The following is a 13,767-nucleotide window of genomic DNA, read 5'->3' on the forward strand; positions in this document are numbered from 1 at the left end:
AAGTGCCAAAAAATTCTTAGTAAAGAGTAGGAGTTTTCTAAGAGGAAACTTTTATAAAGAGGCTAAAAGCAACTTTTAGTAAAGTGTAAGACAGATTCTTAAGTGCTGACTTAAGTGTTGTGAACTAATGATGTCAACTAACAATGGCCGCCCTTAACCTCTGAATCAGCCAATAGCGAGCCTGGAATGGTGAAGTCACAGCAGCACAATGCCAGTCATTTAATGTTATTATAAAAAAACAATAATAACAATAATATAAAAAAAACCCACAAACGTTTTAATATTTAAATCGATATTTAAAAGTAATAGCTTTGCATTGTACAAAATTATCACAAATTACTATTGAAGTTGTGGAATCTTTTTCTATTGGTAAATGTCTCCTCATTTACAGTTAGAGCAATGACGTGTCATGAGTTCACCAATGGCTCCAACAACTCCATGGAAGCCCACGGTCAACATAAAAGTGTCTTTCTTTTGCCGCATGGTTTGATGGTCAGTCAGACAGTCAATGAACTGCCATAGAGTAGACACCAATTGTGATGTCCAGCCATATGAAAATTGACATCTTCAACCTTAATTCAACTTAATTAAACTTTTAAAAATGTGTTAAAAGATGTAAGCACATCGACTAGCTGGAGTCAATTTTTCATGTGTGATAATGAAATTTCAAATTATTTCAAATTATGTTTGGCCAGTCTCATACAAAGAAATTATGAACACATGCAAAAACAAGAGAGAACCAATTAAATATTAAAAACGGATTTTGTTGTATTCAATGTCATATTTTAAAACATATATAAAAATATTTTTCTCATATTTTGATGGTTTAAGCGAAATTTCCGATTAACAAGAAACTCTAGTTTGTATTTCCTCTTGTACTGTATGTTCATCGTTTGTGCTTCCTTGTCGTTCGTTCATTAACTGCACTTTATTTTTCGTGAAGCATTTTGTTTCGCGTCAGCTGTGATAAACAGACACCACTCTCATTACGTGTGTAACAGTGGCCAGACTCTGAGAGTATTGCAGGTAAACTACTGCACACTGATGCCCGCTACAGAATGAGGTGTTTAGAGTCATTGGTAGTGCATTCACCACACATGCCAGCATCGATCGGGCTGGGGTTGTTGACTAACTCAGAGCAGGGTAGCGACTCAGAGGCTAGGATTGGAGTGTGAGTATTGGTGGCAGCGCAATGAAGAGAGGGGTGTGTTTGTTTGGGTTGATTTCAAATAATCAACAGTGTTCAACAACGAATTTGAGAAATCGCATGCAGTACCTTTAAATGTATTAAAATCCATTAAACATTAATTATTGTTTAAGTAATATTTATTACATTTATTTAAAGTTATTACATTTCTTATTAGGTCAGTTACAAAAAGAATTGTCAATGAATTTTATATCATTTTATCAACTCCATGTCATAATATAACTCCAATACATCATATCTTCTTTGGAAAGCATATATCTCCTCTTTTTTGCTGCCATCTTGTTACTCTTAACTAGGTTAAGACACCTCTCCAGCTCTCTTAAATAATTTAAGAGCTAAGACCTAGTCTTGACACTTAGGAACCTTTATGAATCACACTTATTCTTAAGTCTAAGAATAAGAGTAAAATCAGTCATTATTAGAATTTTGACACACTTAAGACTAAAATTTTACTCTGAGCGGCTTTATACATACGGGCTCTGGTTTAAAGGGCCATTTTATTCTAGGACTATAGGCTTAATCTCTGTCCGGGAAACCGCCCCTTTAGTTCAGGACTTAGTCCAGGTGTTAGTAATCTGTACTTAATCTGTGTTTCAGAAAGCAATTTTCAAAGCCATGATTAACTATTCTAGATTCATTTAAACCCTGTCCGGGAAACCACCCCTACATGCATAAAAGCATGCACACATGCTCAAGAGGTTTCAGTGAACTCCACTGGCTTCCACAGTCTCAAGATCTCAAAATAGTATCTTTGTATTGTGAAGAAAGGGCAGATTCACATCACAAATGTGCAGTTTGTGTGCTACCATGCCAACAGAGACCAGAATTTCTAAAATATATTTCCAGTGTGTTGCTGAGTCCATACCACAAAAAATTAAGGCTGTTCTGGAGTCAAAGGGGTTTGTAGAATTTGTACCTGATAAAGTATTTTAAGCAAGGTACCAAATGTTGCTCAAATTACAGATATTAAAATTCTCTGAAACTAAAACTATAAATACTGTCTCTAGTGTACTTTCTGATATTATCACCAAAGTGTGAGTTGTGAAACAGCAAAAGCTGATGATAATCACTGACCTGTAATCAACTCTTCCTATCTTTAAATGCTGAGCAAGCTGCAGCTTCTACCATTAACTTCCGGGTATGGATCCCTTGAATCTCTGTATATAAGCAGGAAACAACATTTCTGTGGTAGATACTGAGTGTGACTGAGCTGTCTACAATGAGCATCCTTTGGCTCATAACTAGTCTACTACTGTTACTTTCCTGCGTTCCAGGTGATCACATCTAATCTACTTCAGTAACTACAAAAGGTTGCTTCTCAGAATATGCTGTTGAATTGTTTCATAGACTCTAAACTCTTTCTTAGGTTTCTCCATGCGTGATGGTATTGTTCACGGTAAAGTCTCCATTCCACACAGTCGGCCCTACATGGTCTACATTCGTGACACCATATCGGAAGAAGTATGTGATGGTTTTTTGATAAGGGAGGATTTTGTGATGACAGCTGCCCACTGTGGACGGTAGGTAAAATTAATTATATTTTGGAATTTTTTTAGAACGTGTATACAACTTGCCTCAAAATCCACAATTGTATGAAAACAACAACCAAAAAGGCGACTTTTGATATCCAAAGTGGCAGTAATATCTTTGTATTGTAAATATATATTTTTGTAAATCTGGCTTCTAATATCTTTTCTGTTTGTTTGTTATCTTTAGTAATCCTGTGGTGTATTTGGGCGTCAATGATACCAACCTTTTACCTGAAAGTGTAGCAGTACATCCAATTCCACATCCAAAATTCATTATGAGACCAGGTTATGACATCATGCTTCTAAAGGTAATATATATAACACTGTTTAATTAGAATCAAAAAAGGCCTTTCATGTTAGTAAATAATAGATGTTTACAGAATATGTTTTGACTAAACCTAATCACTTGTACTGAATGCATTCTTTAAAACTTTTTCTGAAATTTAAAGAAAGAAATGCAGGACTTTACACCTTCCCTTTCAGCTTAAAACCCCAGCAACTTTGAACAAAACTGTGAATACCATCACCTTGCCAAAAACTGGGGATGGAGAAATCTCAAAGAATTGCATGGTCATGGGTTGGGGCTCGCAGGATTACCAATATGACTCTCCATCAAGAGTCCTCAAAGAAGCAAATGTTACTCTGTTAGACTCTAAAAACTGTGGGACGACTGACACACTGTGCAGTGAGGGAAAAATTGGGCCAGCAAAGGTATTTCAAGTGGCACCACTTATAAAAACTTATCTATGGTGTAGTGTTAGTGCATTCTGGATATACTAGTAATCAAATGATGTCATCCACAGGGAGATTCTGGAGGTCCTATTGTTTGTGGAGATGTTGCACAGGGAATTGTGTCTTTTTACACACAGGAGTCAAATGGAGAGTACTGCACAAGATACACTCATATTTTGAAATACCTTCCATGGATTCATAACATGATGAATTCATCTCTGCTGCAGCAACATGAAACATGGAAGGGCAAGCTGGATAAACTCATTTAGTTGAAAAGATGTTTGGTTCAATACAAGTTCAATCATCCATGTTTGGTTTTACTGTTACAACATTCAGCACATCTGTTACATTGAATGTGCAATTTTAAAATAAAGGCTTACTCGTGTCACTTTCACAAAGGTCTAATATGCATTTAATTTTCTGTGGCTAAAATGTATATACCAAACATTCATGCTGTAGTTCAGTGGTTCTAAACCAGGGGGCCTCAGCAAACTTCTAAGGTGGCCTCAAGAAGTTAAGGATGAAATGGTTACCAGTTTGATAAGCCAAGATAAAATCCCTAATGCTTAGTATTACCGTTTCATATTTTAATTATCATTAAAACTATTTGATTAACGTGATTTGAAAAACTCATGGTAAATACTGTCCAGCATTAAGCAAAATAAAGGAAGAGTCTCTGTGCAGCATGCAGTGTAGGTTAAGTGTAAAATGTCAAATTTTCTGCAGAGGTCAGTGAGCCTGTCTACCTATAATCAAAACTTTATTTGAACATGTAGTACATATTGGTGAATGTTTTGTAAAACATTTAAGATACAGCTATTGTTATTTTAATGAAAAAAAAAAAAAAAAAAAAAAAAAAAATCATCACAGTGCTGTTAATTTTGTTTTTCAATAGAACTTTGTGAAATCATGTTTTGTGTACCAGTCTTTTTTGAACTTTCCAGCATATTTTAACAATACTTTGAAAATATTTATAACCACAACAACTTGGGTCACTATGATCATGACATTTCTTACCTTTTCAGCTCTAAAAATAAGCATTAAAAAACAAAATCATGGAATTTCTTATTTAGAATATTTCTTTTATCGAGTGTAAAGTTTTATCAGCCTGTGATTTCTAGACCTGAAAAAAAAAAAAAAATTATGAATTGAAATCCTGTAACTCCACAGACATTATATACAGGTTTTATCATGGTATACAATATTGAAGTAGGTTGCAAAAAAAGTGTTGTCATATTATAATGGGTTTAAGAACTCATTTTCTTAACATTTAAATATAACACAATACACAAAAAATATTAAGTAAAATGTTTCAAAAACAGCAAAAGAATTATAAAGAACAGGTAGCACTTTACAATAAAGGTCTTATTTAATGCTAAGATTATTATAAGATTAAGAATGAGCAATAGCTACATTTGTTACAGAAGTATTTTTTTGTTAATGTTAGTTAAATCAAAGCATTCACCGCACTCTCCCGGTGCTGAGACCTATTATATCAATATAAGAATACAAGAGAGGTCTGCACTCTGAAGCACTTTAATCATGTTACACAGGACATAAGGTGACAAACGTTTCAGCTCTTCACCTTCATCATTCAGTTATTAGTTAAAAAAAAAATACAACGGATCATTGTTAGTTTTAGCTCAGGTCCATTAAATAATTACCTTTGATTTAGTAATATTAAACATTAAGATTAATAAATGCTTTAATAAATGCTAAAAAAGTATTTTTCATTGTCAGTTTGGTAATAATGAATTAACATGTTAAGTCTTATGTCACTTAGTGTTATTGAACAATAAATAATCAGAACATTTTCAATCATTATAGTTCATAAAGTAGTCCAGATTAAAATATAAAAAGTTTGAAAATAGCCTATTAAGTATTAAGTGCTGTGATGAATACAAAAAAAAAAAAAAAAAAAAACTTTAAAGCATTTTAAATACTGTTAGCGCAGCTGCCTTGTTTACTGAGTTAACCCATAGACTGTAAAAGGGTTAACCGCAGCATTTCTGCAGTTCCATCAGCGCCCTCTGCTGTCAGAGGACGAACGCGCACTTATCAGCGCGTCTCCTTCACTCGTTCCGCAATGTGCTTCTCGTGCACGTTGCTCGTTTACATCAGTGCGTAATCTTATGCAGTATACAGCGGTGTTGTGCATTTTATACGGTTAATGGGTAGAGTATTCTTGAAATTATAAAAACTTGAATTCTTAATCTAAGTGTAAAAATCTTAATCTAAGTCTTAAATTAAGAATTCTTAATTTCTAAGTGCCTACTTGAGAAATTGAGTAAGCGTTTATAAAAACTCCAGTAAATCATGATCTTCGAGTCAAAAAGAACCATGGCTGTAAGTTGGCCACCACTGCCACCTTGTGGTAAGTGTACTTAACTGCTAGAAAAGAGCGGGAATGCCAAGTAAATGAAGAGTAAACAAACTTTATTGAATTCCTTGTCATTCAAGACTTCAAAATAGACACCTTTCTACAGAATTGCATTGTAACAAAGCCTCAGTTGAAGTTACTATTGTCAACAGTTTACAGCAAAATACAGCACAAACTTCAATCTACACGATTGTTCATCTCTATTGAATGTTTTGACACATTCCTTGCTTTCTTTTTGGGAGAGATGGGTTCATCTGCACAACAGCTTTCCATGATCTGAGGAAAAAAAAAAAAAAAAAAAATGAATATTGTCAAAGAACAAACATTAAGAATAAAGAGCATATCAGAAAGAGTCAATTAGTGCTCAAACACCCATTTCCATTCTAATAGAAAATGGACATTGCTCAAATTAACAGTAATTGAATCAACCACAGACTCTAAAAGCAACTGCATACCTCTCATTTTTACCATGAAAATGACTTAATTTCATCTTAATGGTTAGCTTCCTCCAATAGTTCTCAAATGTAACACGTCCAGTGCATCAATCTGAAAAATAAAAGGATATTTTACTATATAGTACATGGGGACAATTATTATAAGAACCATGCATTTAATATACTTTCAAAAACTACATTAACAATTCTAGATTTAAACAAGTGAGAAATCCATACAAAATGTTGAAAAAAGGACCAGGCATTTTAATAGGACTCCATAGTGAATCACTCAAAGACGATGAGGCGACGCAAAGGCTACGTCTCAAAAAGTCTCGTTTTGACAGTGATAAAAAGATCGAGTCTTTAAAGTGGGCGAAGGAAAAAAAAAAATTTAGCAATCAGAACAGAGACTTAAAACATCTCATTTCAAGGGCCGCATGAGGTACTTCCACCAAATATGAGTGCACTATAAATAGTAGTCAATAGTCATGCAGCTTTTTTTTCTCAGGGAAAGTTGTGGAACAGGATTGACTAGATTCTGCAGACGTGAAAGATCACTGGTCGAGGAAATATTCGAAGAAAACATGGACAATGAGAACTGTTGTAGGATGCGTACAGGAGAGCAAAAGTTTTTACCTCACATTACAGGCCTATCTCCACAAATGACCTAGTCAAGAGAGCAGCTTTCATCTCAGGATTCTTGAGTCGGAAGGCACAACACTTCATTCTCCAAGGACATTGTTGATTTCCGAAATTGCTAGCAGAGAACTCTTGGATCCAATGAAGCATTATACAGAGCCATTGCTTGCTATACCATAACAGCAAGGTTTCACCTTTATATTTGTTTGCTGAACAAATACTCATTTTTATTTGCCTAGATGAACATTCAAGATCCCAGATGCTAAATCCCCAGCTAGCCATTCCAAAACATTTCTGGTTTGCATTGAGAATATCGGGAGGCAAAAGAAATCAGAGCAGGTTCCAACCATTTTTTTTTTTTAATGGGCTTCATGAAGCCAGTTTAATACAAAAAGAAAAAAAAGGATTCTGAGGTGTTGATATACAGAACAGAGCACATTTCTTTCCAAGAAGGAACAAAACCTTGACATTTAAGAGGATAAGTTCAGTCCACAGTAGAGCATAATTTTAAAATAAATTTAGACTGTGCAAAGAGCAAAGTACCTTGGGTCTTAAGTCTAATGTGAGGCTCAATGACCCACTAAAGTAGTTTACTCTTTGGATAATGAATATTTACAAATCTTTAGCAACATCAAGGAGGTTTGCTGGAGACAACTCCAACGCAACATGCCTGCCTTGCTTCACTAAAGGAATGCATCACAAAATGGAGGTGGCAAGGAGCAATAAAGAACACATCACAGCTTATCAAGCTTCTACTGAGGATCGGATTAGAATATTTTCAGATGGCGAAGGTGCCGCTTTAAAATTCAGTTTAAATGCAAATGCCCCTAGCACTTTCAGTGAGCCGATATTAAGAAATTGGTCCAAAGATTTGAGGAAATTGGTCTTAGAAGCTATCAGGCTGTGTTGGACAGGTCAATTTTCACGCATGGTTTCAGAAGACAGTTTCTTAAACACATACTAAAAAGAAAGACAATTTCAACCCCCTGTGAGCATCTAAACACAATCGCAAGGTAAAAAAATGGCAGATACAGGTAGCCTCACTAGGCTTGAAACTTTATAGTAACTGAATGCTCATGGATTTTAGGCAGCTCCTCAATGAGAGGAACATCCTGCGGATACTTGACACGGTAAAAAAAGGAGTCTGTCTTTAATAGAACATTTGAACCAGAACACAAAACGTAAAGAAAAAAAAAAAGTAAAAATAAAAAAAGGTCTTCGAAGAGCGCATCTTTTTAAATACAGCCAGCGTAGGGATGATCTTGCAATCAGGATTTTTTTTTACTCGTGTGAAGCTGAGGACAAGAAGTAGGCAAGAGTGTAAAGGCACTGGAGCATTGAACATCCTTTCCAAAAAGTGAACTGACACCAAGATATGATTCTTTTCGAACAAGGTCTTACTGATTATTCTGATCAAGTGCACAAAACAGACTTTAGTCGCTAATACTGAAATATGACTTTTTGGATTGTGGTCAGCAATTCCAAGATAAAGGCAACCAAGTTGACCGATCTCAAAAGTTCAAAAATGGCAGTTGTCTTTCTGCTTAGGTCTAGACATTATTCTAAAACATCAGTGAGCTGAGATCTGTTAGTGCAGTTGACTAGTAAAATTAGTTATTCTGAGCAATCAATACATACCGTAGCTGTCGTAACTGTCTCTGTAGGATCCGCCAGAGCGGTCATATCCCCCCTGGCTCCTAAAACCAAAAGTAATATTTGCCATATTTAAAGGGTTCACGGTTACAAGACCAAGAAAACTGTTCCTCGTGCACAATCATTCCAACCGTAAGAGATCCCTCACCTGTTATCCCTGTATCCACTGCCACCGCTGGAGTACCCTCCACTCCTGTTGGAGTATCCTCCACCACCACCACCACCGTAGGAACGGTCACCTCCACCATAGCTTCTCTCTCCGCCACCATAGCCTCTATCACTACTGCCATAACTGCGGTCTCCACCATAGCTCCTGTCTCCACCATAGCTTCTGTCTCCACTGTATCCTCCACCACCTGTTTAAACAATTAGCAAACAAAGTCAAATGACATGAGCAAACAAGACATTCAATATGCACCCATTCAGGTGGACCATCAGCTTTGTCATGATAATTACATGGCATTGAGACCAACAGATGGCCACATTTGCATTTGAAGTAGTGTAATTGTATTCAAGTTTAAGATGGCCCACCTCTTCCTCTGCCACCTCTGAAGAACCCCCTGCCACCTCCAGAACCTCCTCTGAAGCCACCAGACCGTCCACCAGATTTGCCGGCTTCATCAACACGAATCATGCGGCCATCAACAGACTGCAAAAAAAAAAAAAAAAAAAAAAAAAATATCTTACAGTTAAATGCATATCAGGTTTTAGCCTAGTTTGAATAATGATTTATGCCATTTTTATTTTACATGATTAATATTAAAATCAGTAAACAACAAAATGGTCACCATTAACAAAAATAAAATAAAAAATAAAAATCAATCTCACCTTTCCATTCATTGCAGCCATTGCATCCTTTGCATCCTCAGGATTTTCAAACGTAACAAAGCCGAAGCCCCTGGAACGGTCGGTCTCACGGTCCCTGATGACATCAACTAAAACAAAAAGCCATGCATAATTGTGAAAAGAGCTACAATAGGTTTTTAAAACTACTTAAATTTTTATAAACGAACCTTTGGCAATGGTTCCATATTTGGAGAAAGCTTCCTCCAAAGACTGCTCTGTGGTATCATAGCTCAGACCACCAATGAAAAGCTTTCCCTCGTCAGACATGTTGAATATCCTAAAAAGAGAAAAATATAATGTTACCACGCAAAAACATTTGAAAAACGTTAAATAAATAAAATAAATAAAAATAAGGCCTGAACATAAGAAAATGGACGCGAATTCATCGAGCGACTCGCACGCATCGTGTTTAAAAGTGCGCAACAAGGAAGCGCCATTTTCTACCCTTCCCCTCCTCTTCCTCACAGCGTGCTGCAGCCATTTTGCCACAAAGAAATGTCTAATCTTATCAAACAATTTTGAGTTCTGTGGTTTCAGATAGTCGACTGCATTCATTTTTAAAGCAGAAATGAAAATAACCATTCAATATTAGACGCGCTAGTTTTGTGAAAAGTAGGTCAGGGAAACTAGGTCACGATGAGCTTTTGTGCTACAACAAGAACAAAGAAAGCTATGAAATCGGATCGACCCAAAACGATTTATATACTACATTTGAGACATTACAAATAAAAGACAGCAATTACAGCACAAAATACTTACAAAAATATTTTTTAGAGGCTCATAATACGCAAAAACCGTCTATATACGACTAAAGAACCAGAATTACAAATTCTACATAAATATAACGGAACAACACATTATATCATTTCGTTTAACCAAAGAAAGGCCGTTTGAAGTAAAAAAAAAAAGAAGAAGAAGCTGAATTTGTTACCTCAGTTTTTCTCGAACACACAAGAAGGTTGCAGTACGCGACGCCGACTGCGGCAGAATGAGACCGTGCACAGAAAATGGCGCCAGTTTAAAGGCTTCACGTGACTGCAGATCAGGGCGTGTCCACATAGTTTCGCGTCACAGGGTTTACGTGAATAAACAATACCTTTGTCACTGTGAATGCTAAAAGCTCTTACACTAAAATATATTACTTGATAGAATTTATAAAATCTTACGTAAAGGTCTTAAATTCATCGTTATCGTCCTGTAAGCAAAAATGTGCACATTTTTTTGGTTTAAAAATATTAGATTTTTTTTTAAACGAATAAGGTGAATGCTATGCTTTATTGCAATGCAGGCTATTCTATGTGCTACTATATGTTTACTGTACTTTGTACTAATGGAATAATTAGAATCTGTTACTTTAGACTAAATATAGCATGATCAAAAATCGTGTTACTAGTTACAGACAAACAACCTTAATAAAACATGCTTAATTAATCATTTTTGTATTGTGATAAAATGCAATTTCATTAACTGATATGGCAGAATCTGTGGTTATCATTTTATTTGAATAGCGTGACATTAGAAGTTGATTATATCAATAAGATCTTGAAGGAACTTATCTTTTAATTCAGTGTTTGCATTGTTTGCAAGAATCACTGCACATGTACATAAAATGGATTATCTTTCAAGGATACTTTTTAATGCTGAATCCACTCTACTGTTCCCTTTTTAGTCTTAATTTCAATGACTGAGGTTATATCGCATAGAAGCATTGGAAAGTATGGATTGATTCTGAAACATTTATAATTCATGTTTCCTTTCAAGGACACAATTAGCTAGGTAAGCCTATGTGTTTATAATTGTATAGCCTTCTAATGAACTGACGGCAACGCTCGAATCTCTATTGAACCTAAAGCCCATATTTAGGTTTATGTGCATATTTGCTAAAAATGTCTTGAAATCCTGCTTCAGTGTTAATAAGGATTCATAAACTTAGTAAAATCATAAAACTTTTAAAAGGCTTTTATTTCTGGGTTTAAAAAAGGTGAAAACAAAGATTTGCGTGTTTTGTGCTATTGAGAAGTTAAAATTCTTAAACTAATTTTACTTTCTTCTTAAATTGAATAGCCTACAATCTCATAAATAGGGTCTCTTTAAACGTATTAAACTTAGAATAGTGTTCAATTTTACCGTCGAAATCAGAAAGATTCTGCAAATAAGATACTGGTCTAAAGGTTCCTTGAAGAGTATCGCTGTGCTTTCAGTAGTAATCAGTACATTACCATAACAGTGCTATCACCATGTGCCTCTTTAACATACTTGAACAATGCGGCAGACTGAGGACCCCTGCAGGGCAGCGATGACCCCACCCAGGACAGTTGGGTGCAGATTGGCCGAATGATTGTGAAGTGTTGCTACTCACGGTTCTTTCTGTAGGACAATGAAATAGTTCTGGGTGTGCTAATGCGTGACAATCAAGTAGTACGCTGTGGTGGATCAAGATTAGTCAAAACGCATAAAATTCTTTCTTTTTTTTTTTTTTTTTTTTTTTTCCCGCGGAATTGGGCTACTTACAGTTGCTGTTTTTTTTTTTTTTTTATCTGCGGGTTGACCCATCGAACTCGATTTTTACCCCCGGCAGCGACCATTTTTAGCGGGGGACCCCCCTGAACGCGATTGGGCTAGTTTTGGCTGTGATTGGGCGGGTTTTAAATAACAATTGGGCTAGTTTTGTTTCTCAAACCTGTAATCCTTTACATTCTATTGAAAAGAAAACATTGCAGAAACTGAGGAAGAAAAATATGGTCATATCAGGTTTGTCGTGGTCATGGAAAAATTGCAAATCAGTATTTGTGGTACAAACATAACATGCACAACACCCTCTGCTCATGCAGAAAGCTAAAAATAACTTCTCTCAGAATTGTGCAGTGACCTGGATAAAGATGCTCCTTCAAAGCAAGAGAAAGCAAGCTAGAGCAAGGGTGAACCAGGGTTATAAATATCGTAGCCTTGGGACCTTGAGAAGTTGAGAACTGTCCTCCGCTTCATACACCCACACATGCGCTTCCTGCACCTTACCACAACTTTCCATTTCTCGAATAAACCCTTCCCCAGCCACTCAGCACGGTCAATATATAATGTGACATGTTTACATATATAAAACAATACTAAAATATACTACATTAAATATACTACATTACTACACTACAGGCATTATTAGAATGCAGACACAGGGTCTGCCATTGTGGATATTAGAAATTCATTGTTTTAATTGCAGTTAGCTATTTGACCATTTGAGGGCAGTACATGCATGTATCTCAGAATATGTCTTATCAAGCAAGCTCTTAGATCAACCGGTTGTCTGTCTGTGATATATATGAAACAGAAATATATATATATATATATATATATATATATATATATATATATATATATATATATATATATATATATATATATATATATATATATATATATTACACACACAGAGGTGCTGGTCATATAATTAGAATATCATCACAAAGTTGATTTATTTCACTAATTCCATTCAAAAAGTGAAACTTACATTCATTCATCACACAGACTGATATATTTCAAATGTTTATTTTAATTTTGATGATTATAGCTGACAACTAAGGAAAATCCCAAATTCAGTATCTCAGAAAATTAGAATATTACTTAAGATCAATACAAAGAAAGGATTTTTAGAAATCTTGGCCAACTGAAAAGTATGAACATGAAAAGTACTAGCATGTACAGCACTCAATATTTAGTTGGGGCTCCTTTTGCCTGAATTACAGTCTGTGGCACTGCTCAGGTGTTATGAGAGCCCAGGTTGCTCTGATAGTGGCCTTCAGCTCTTCTGCATTGTTGGGTCTGGCATATCGCATCTTCCTCTTCACAATACCCCATAGATTTTCTATGGGGTTAAGGTCAGGTGAGTTTGCTGGCCAATTAAGAATAGGGATACCAATCTCCATAAAGTTGGTCAGCAGCAGGAAGCATGAAGTGCTCTAAAACTTCCTGGTATATGGCTTCGTTGACCTTGGACCTCAGAAAACACAGTGGACCAACACCAGCAGATGACATGGCACCCCAAACCATCACTGACTGTGGAAACTTTACACTTGACCTCAAGCAATGTGGATTGTGTGCCTCTCCACTCTTCCTCCAGACTCTGGGACCCTGATTTCCAAAGGAAATGCAAAATTTACTTTCATCAGAGAACATAACTTTGGACCACTCAGCAGCAGTCCAGTCCTTTTTGTCTTTAGCCCAGGCGAGACGCATCTGACGCCGTCTGTTGTTCAAGAGTGGCTTGACACAAGGAATGCAACATCTGAAACCCATGTCTTGCATATGTCTGTGCGTAGTGGTTCTTGAAGCACTGACTCCAGCTGCAGTCCACTC

The 13,767-nt window shown here is 36.0% G+C and overlaps 3 protein-coding genes across 6 annotated transcripts in view; 1 reads left to right on the forward strand and 2 right to left on the reverse strand.

Moving 5' to 3' along the window:
- si:ch211-212d10.2 (uncharacterized protein LOC557710 homolog) overlaps positions 1–483 on the reverse strand; it is a 31,209-nt gene extending 30,726 nt beyond the window's left edge. Inside the window, exon 1 of the mRNA XM_067396887.1 lies at positions 420–483. Within this exon, the coding sequence (XP_067252988.1) occupies positions 420–483 (64 nt within the window). The remainder of the gene's footprint in view (positions 1–419) is intronic.
- A 1,919-nt stretch (positions 484–2,402) lies between these two features.
- On the forward strand, positions 2,403–6,211 carry si:ch211-212d10.1 (mast cell protease 8). Its single transcript, XM_067396129.1, has 5 exons — positions 2,403–2,481; positions 2,574–2,727; positions 2,924–3,044; positions 3,220–3,447; positions 3,540–6,211. Exons 1-5 carry the CDS (start codon positions 2,427–2,429, stop codon positions 3,735–3,737), a joined length of 756 nt encoding a protein of 251 aa, XP_067252230.1. The 5' UTR covers positions 2,403–2,426; the 3' UTR covers positions 3,738–6,211.
- Positions 5,966–10,438, reverse strand: cirbpb (cold inducible RNA binding protein b). Of its 4 annotated transcripts, none has more exons than XR_010896073.1 (8): positions 10,352–10,438; positions 9,588–9,697; positions 9,403–9,509; positions 9,106–9,223; positions 8,723–8,930; positions 8,560–8,618; positions 6,304–6,394; positions 5,966–6,124 (listed from the first exon to the last, which is right to left on the reverse strand). XR_010896073.1 is itself a non-coding variant. In XM_067396130.1 (7 exons), exons 2-7 carry the CDS (start codon positions 9,685–9,687, stop codon positions 8,203–8,205), a joined length of 606 nt encoding a protein of 201 aa, XP_067252231.1. In that variant the 5' UTR covers positions 9,688–9,697; positions 10,352–10,438; the 3' UTR covers positions 6,584–8,202. The 4 variants fall into 4 exon arrangements, 1 of the variants encoding a protein (XP_067252231.1); XR_010896075.1 differs by having other exon boundaries at positions 5,968–6,124; positions 8,560–8,623; positions 8,721–8,930; XR_010896074.1 differs by lacking the exons at positions 5,966–6,124; positions 6,304–6,394 and adding an exon at positions 6,584–8,216 and having other exon boundaries at positions 8,560–8,623; positions 8,721–8,930.
- Positions 10,439–13,767: the final 3,329 nt, after the last annotated feature.

Source organism: Chanodichthys erythropterus, chromosome 10, assembly GCF_024489055.1.
Source record: "Chanodichthys erythropterus isolate Z2021 chromosome 10, ASM2448905v1, whole genome shotgun sequence".
NCBI classification, from domain to species: domain Eukaryota; kingdom Metazoa; phylum Chordata; class Actinopteri; order Cypriniformes; family Xenocyprididae; genus Chanodichthys; species Chanodichthys erythropterus.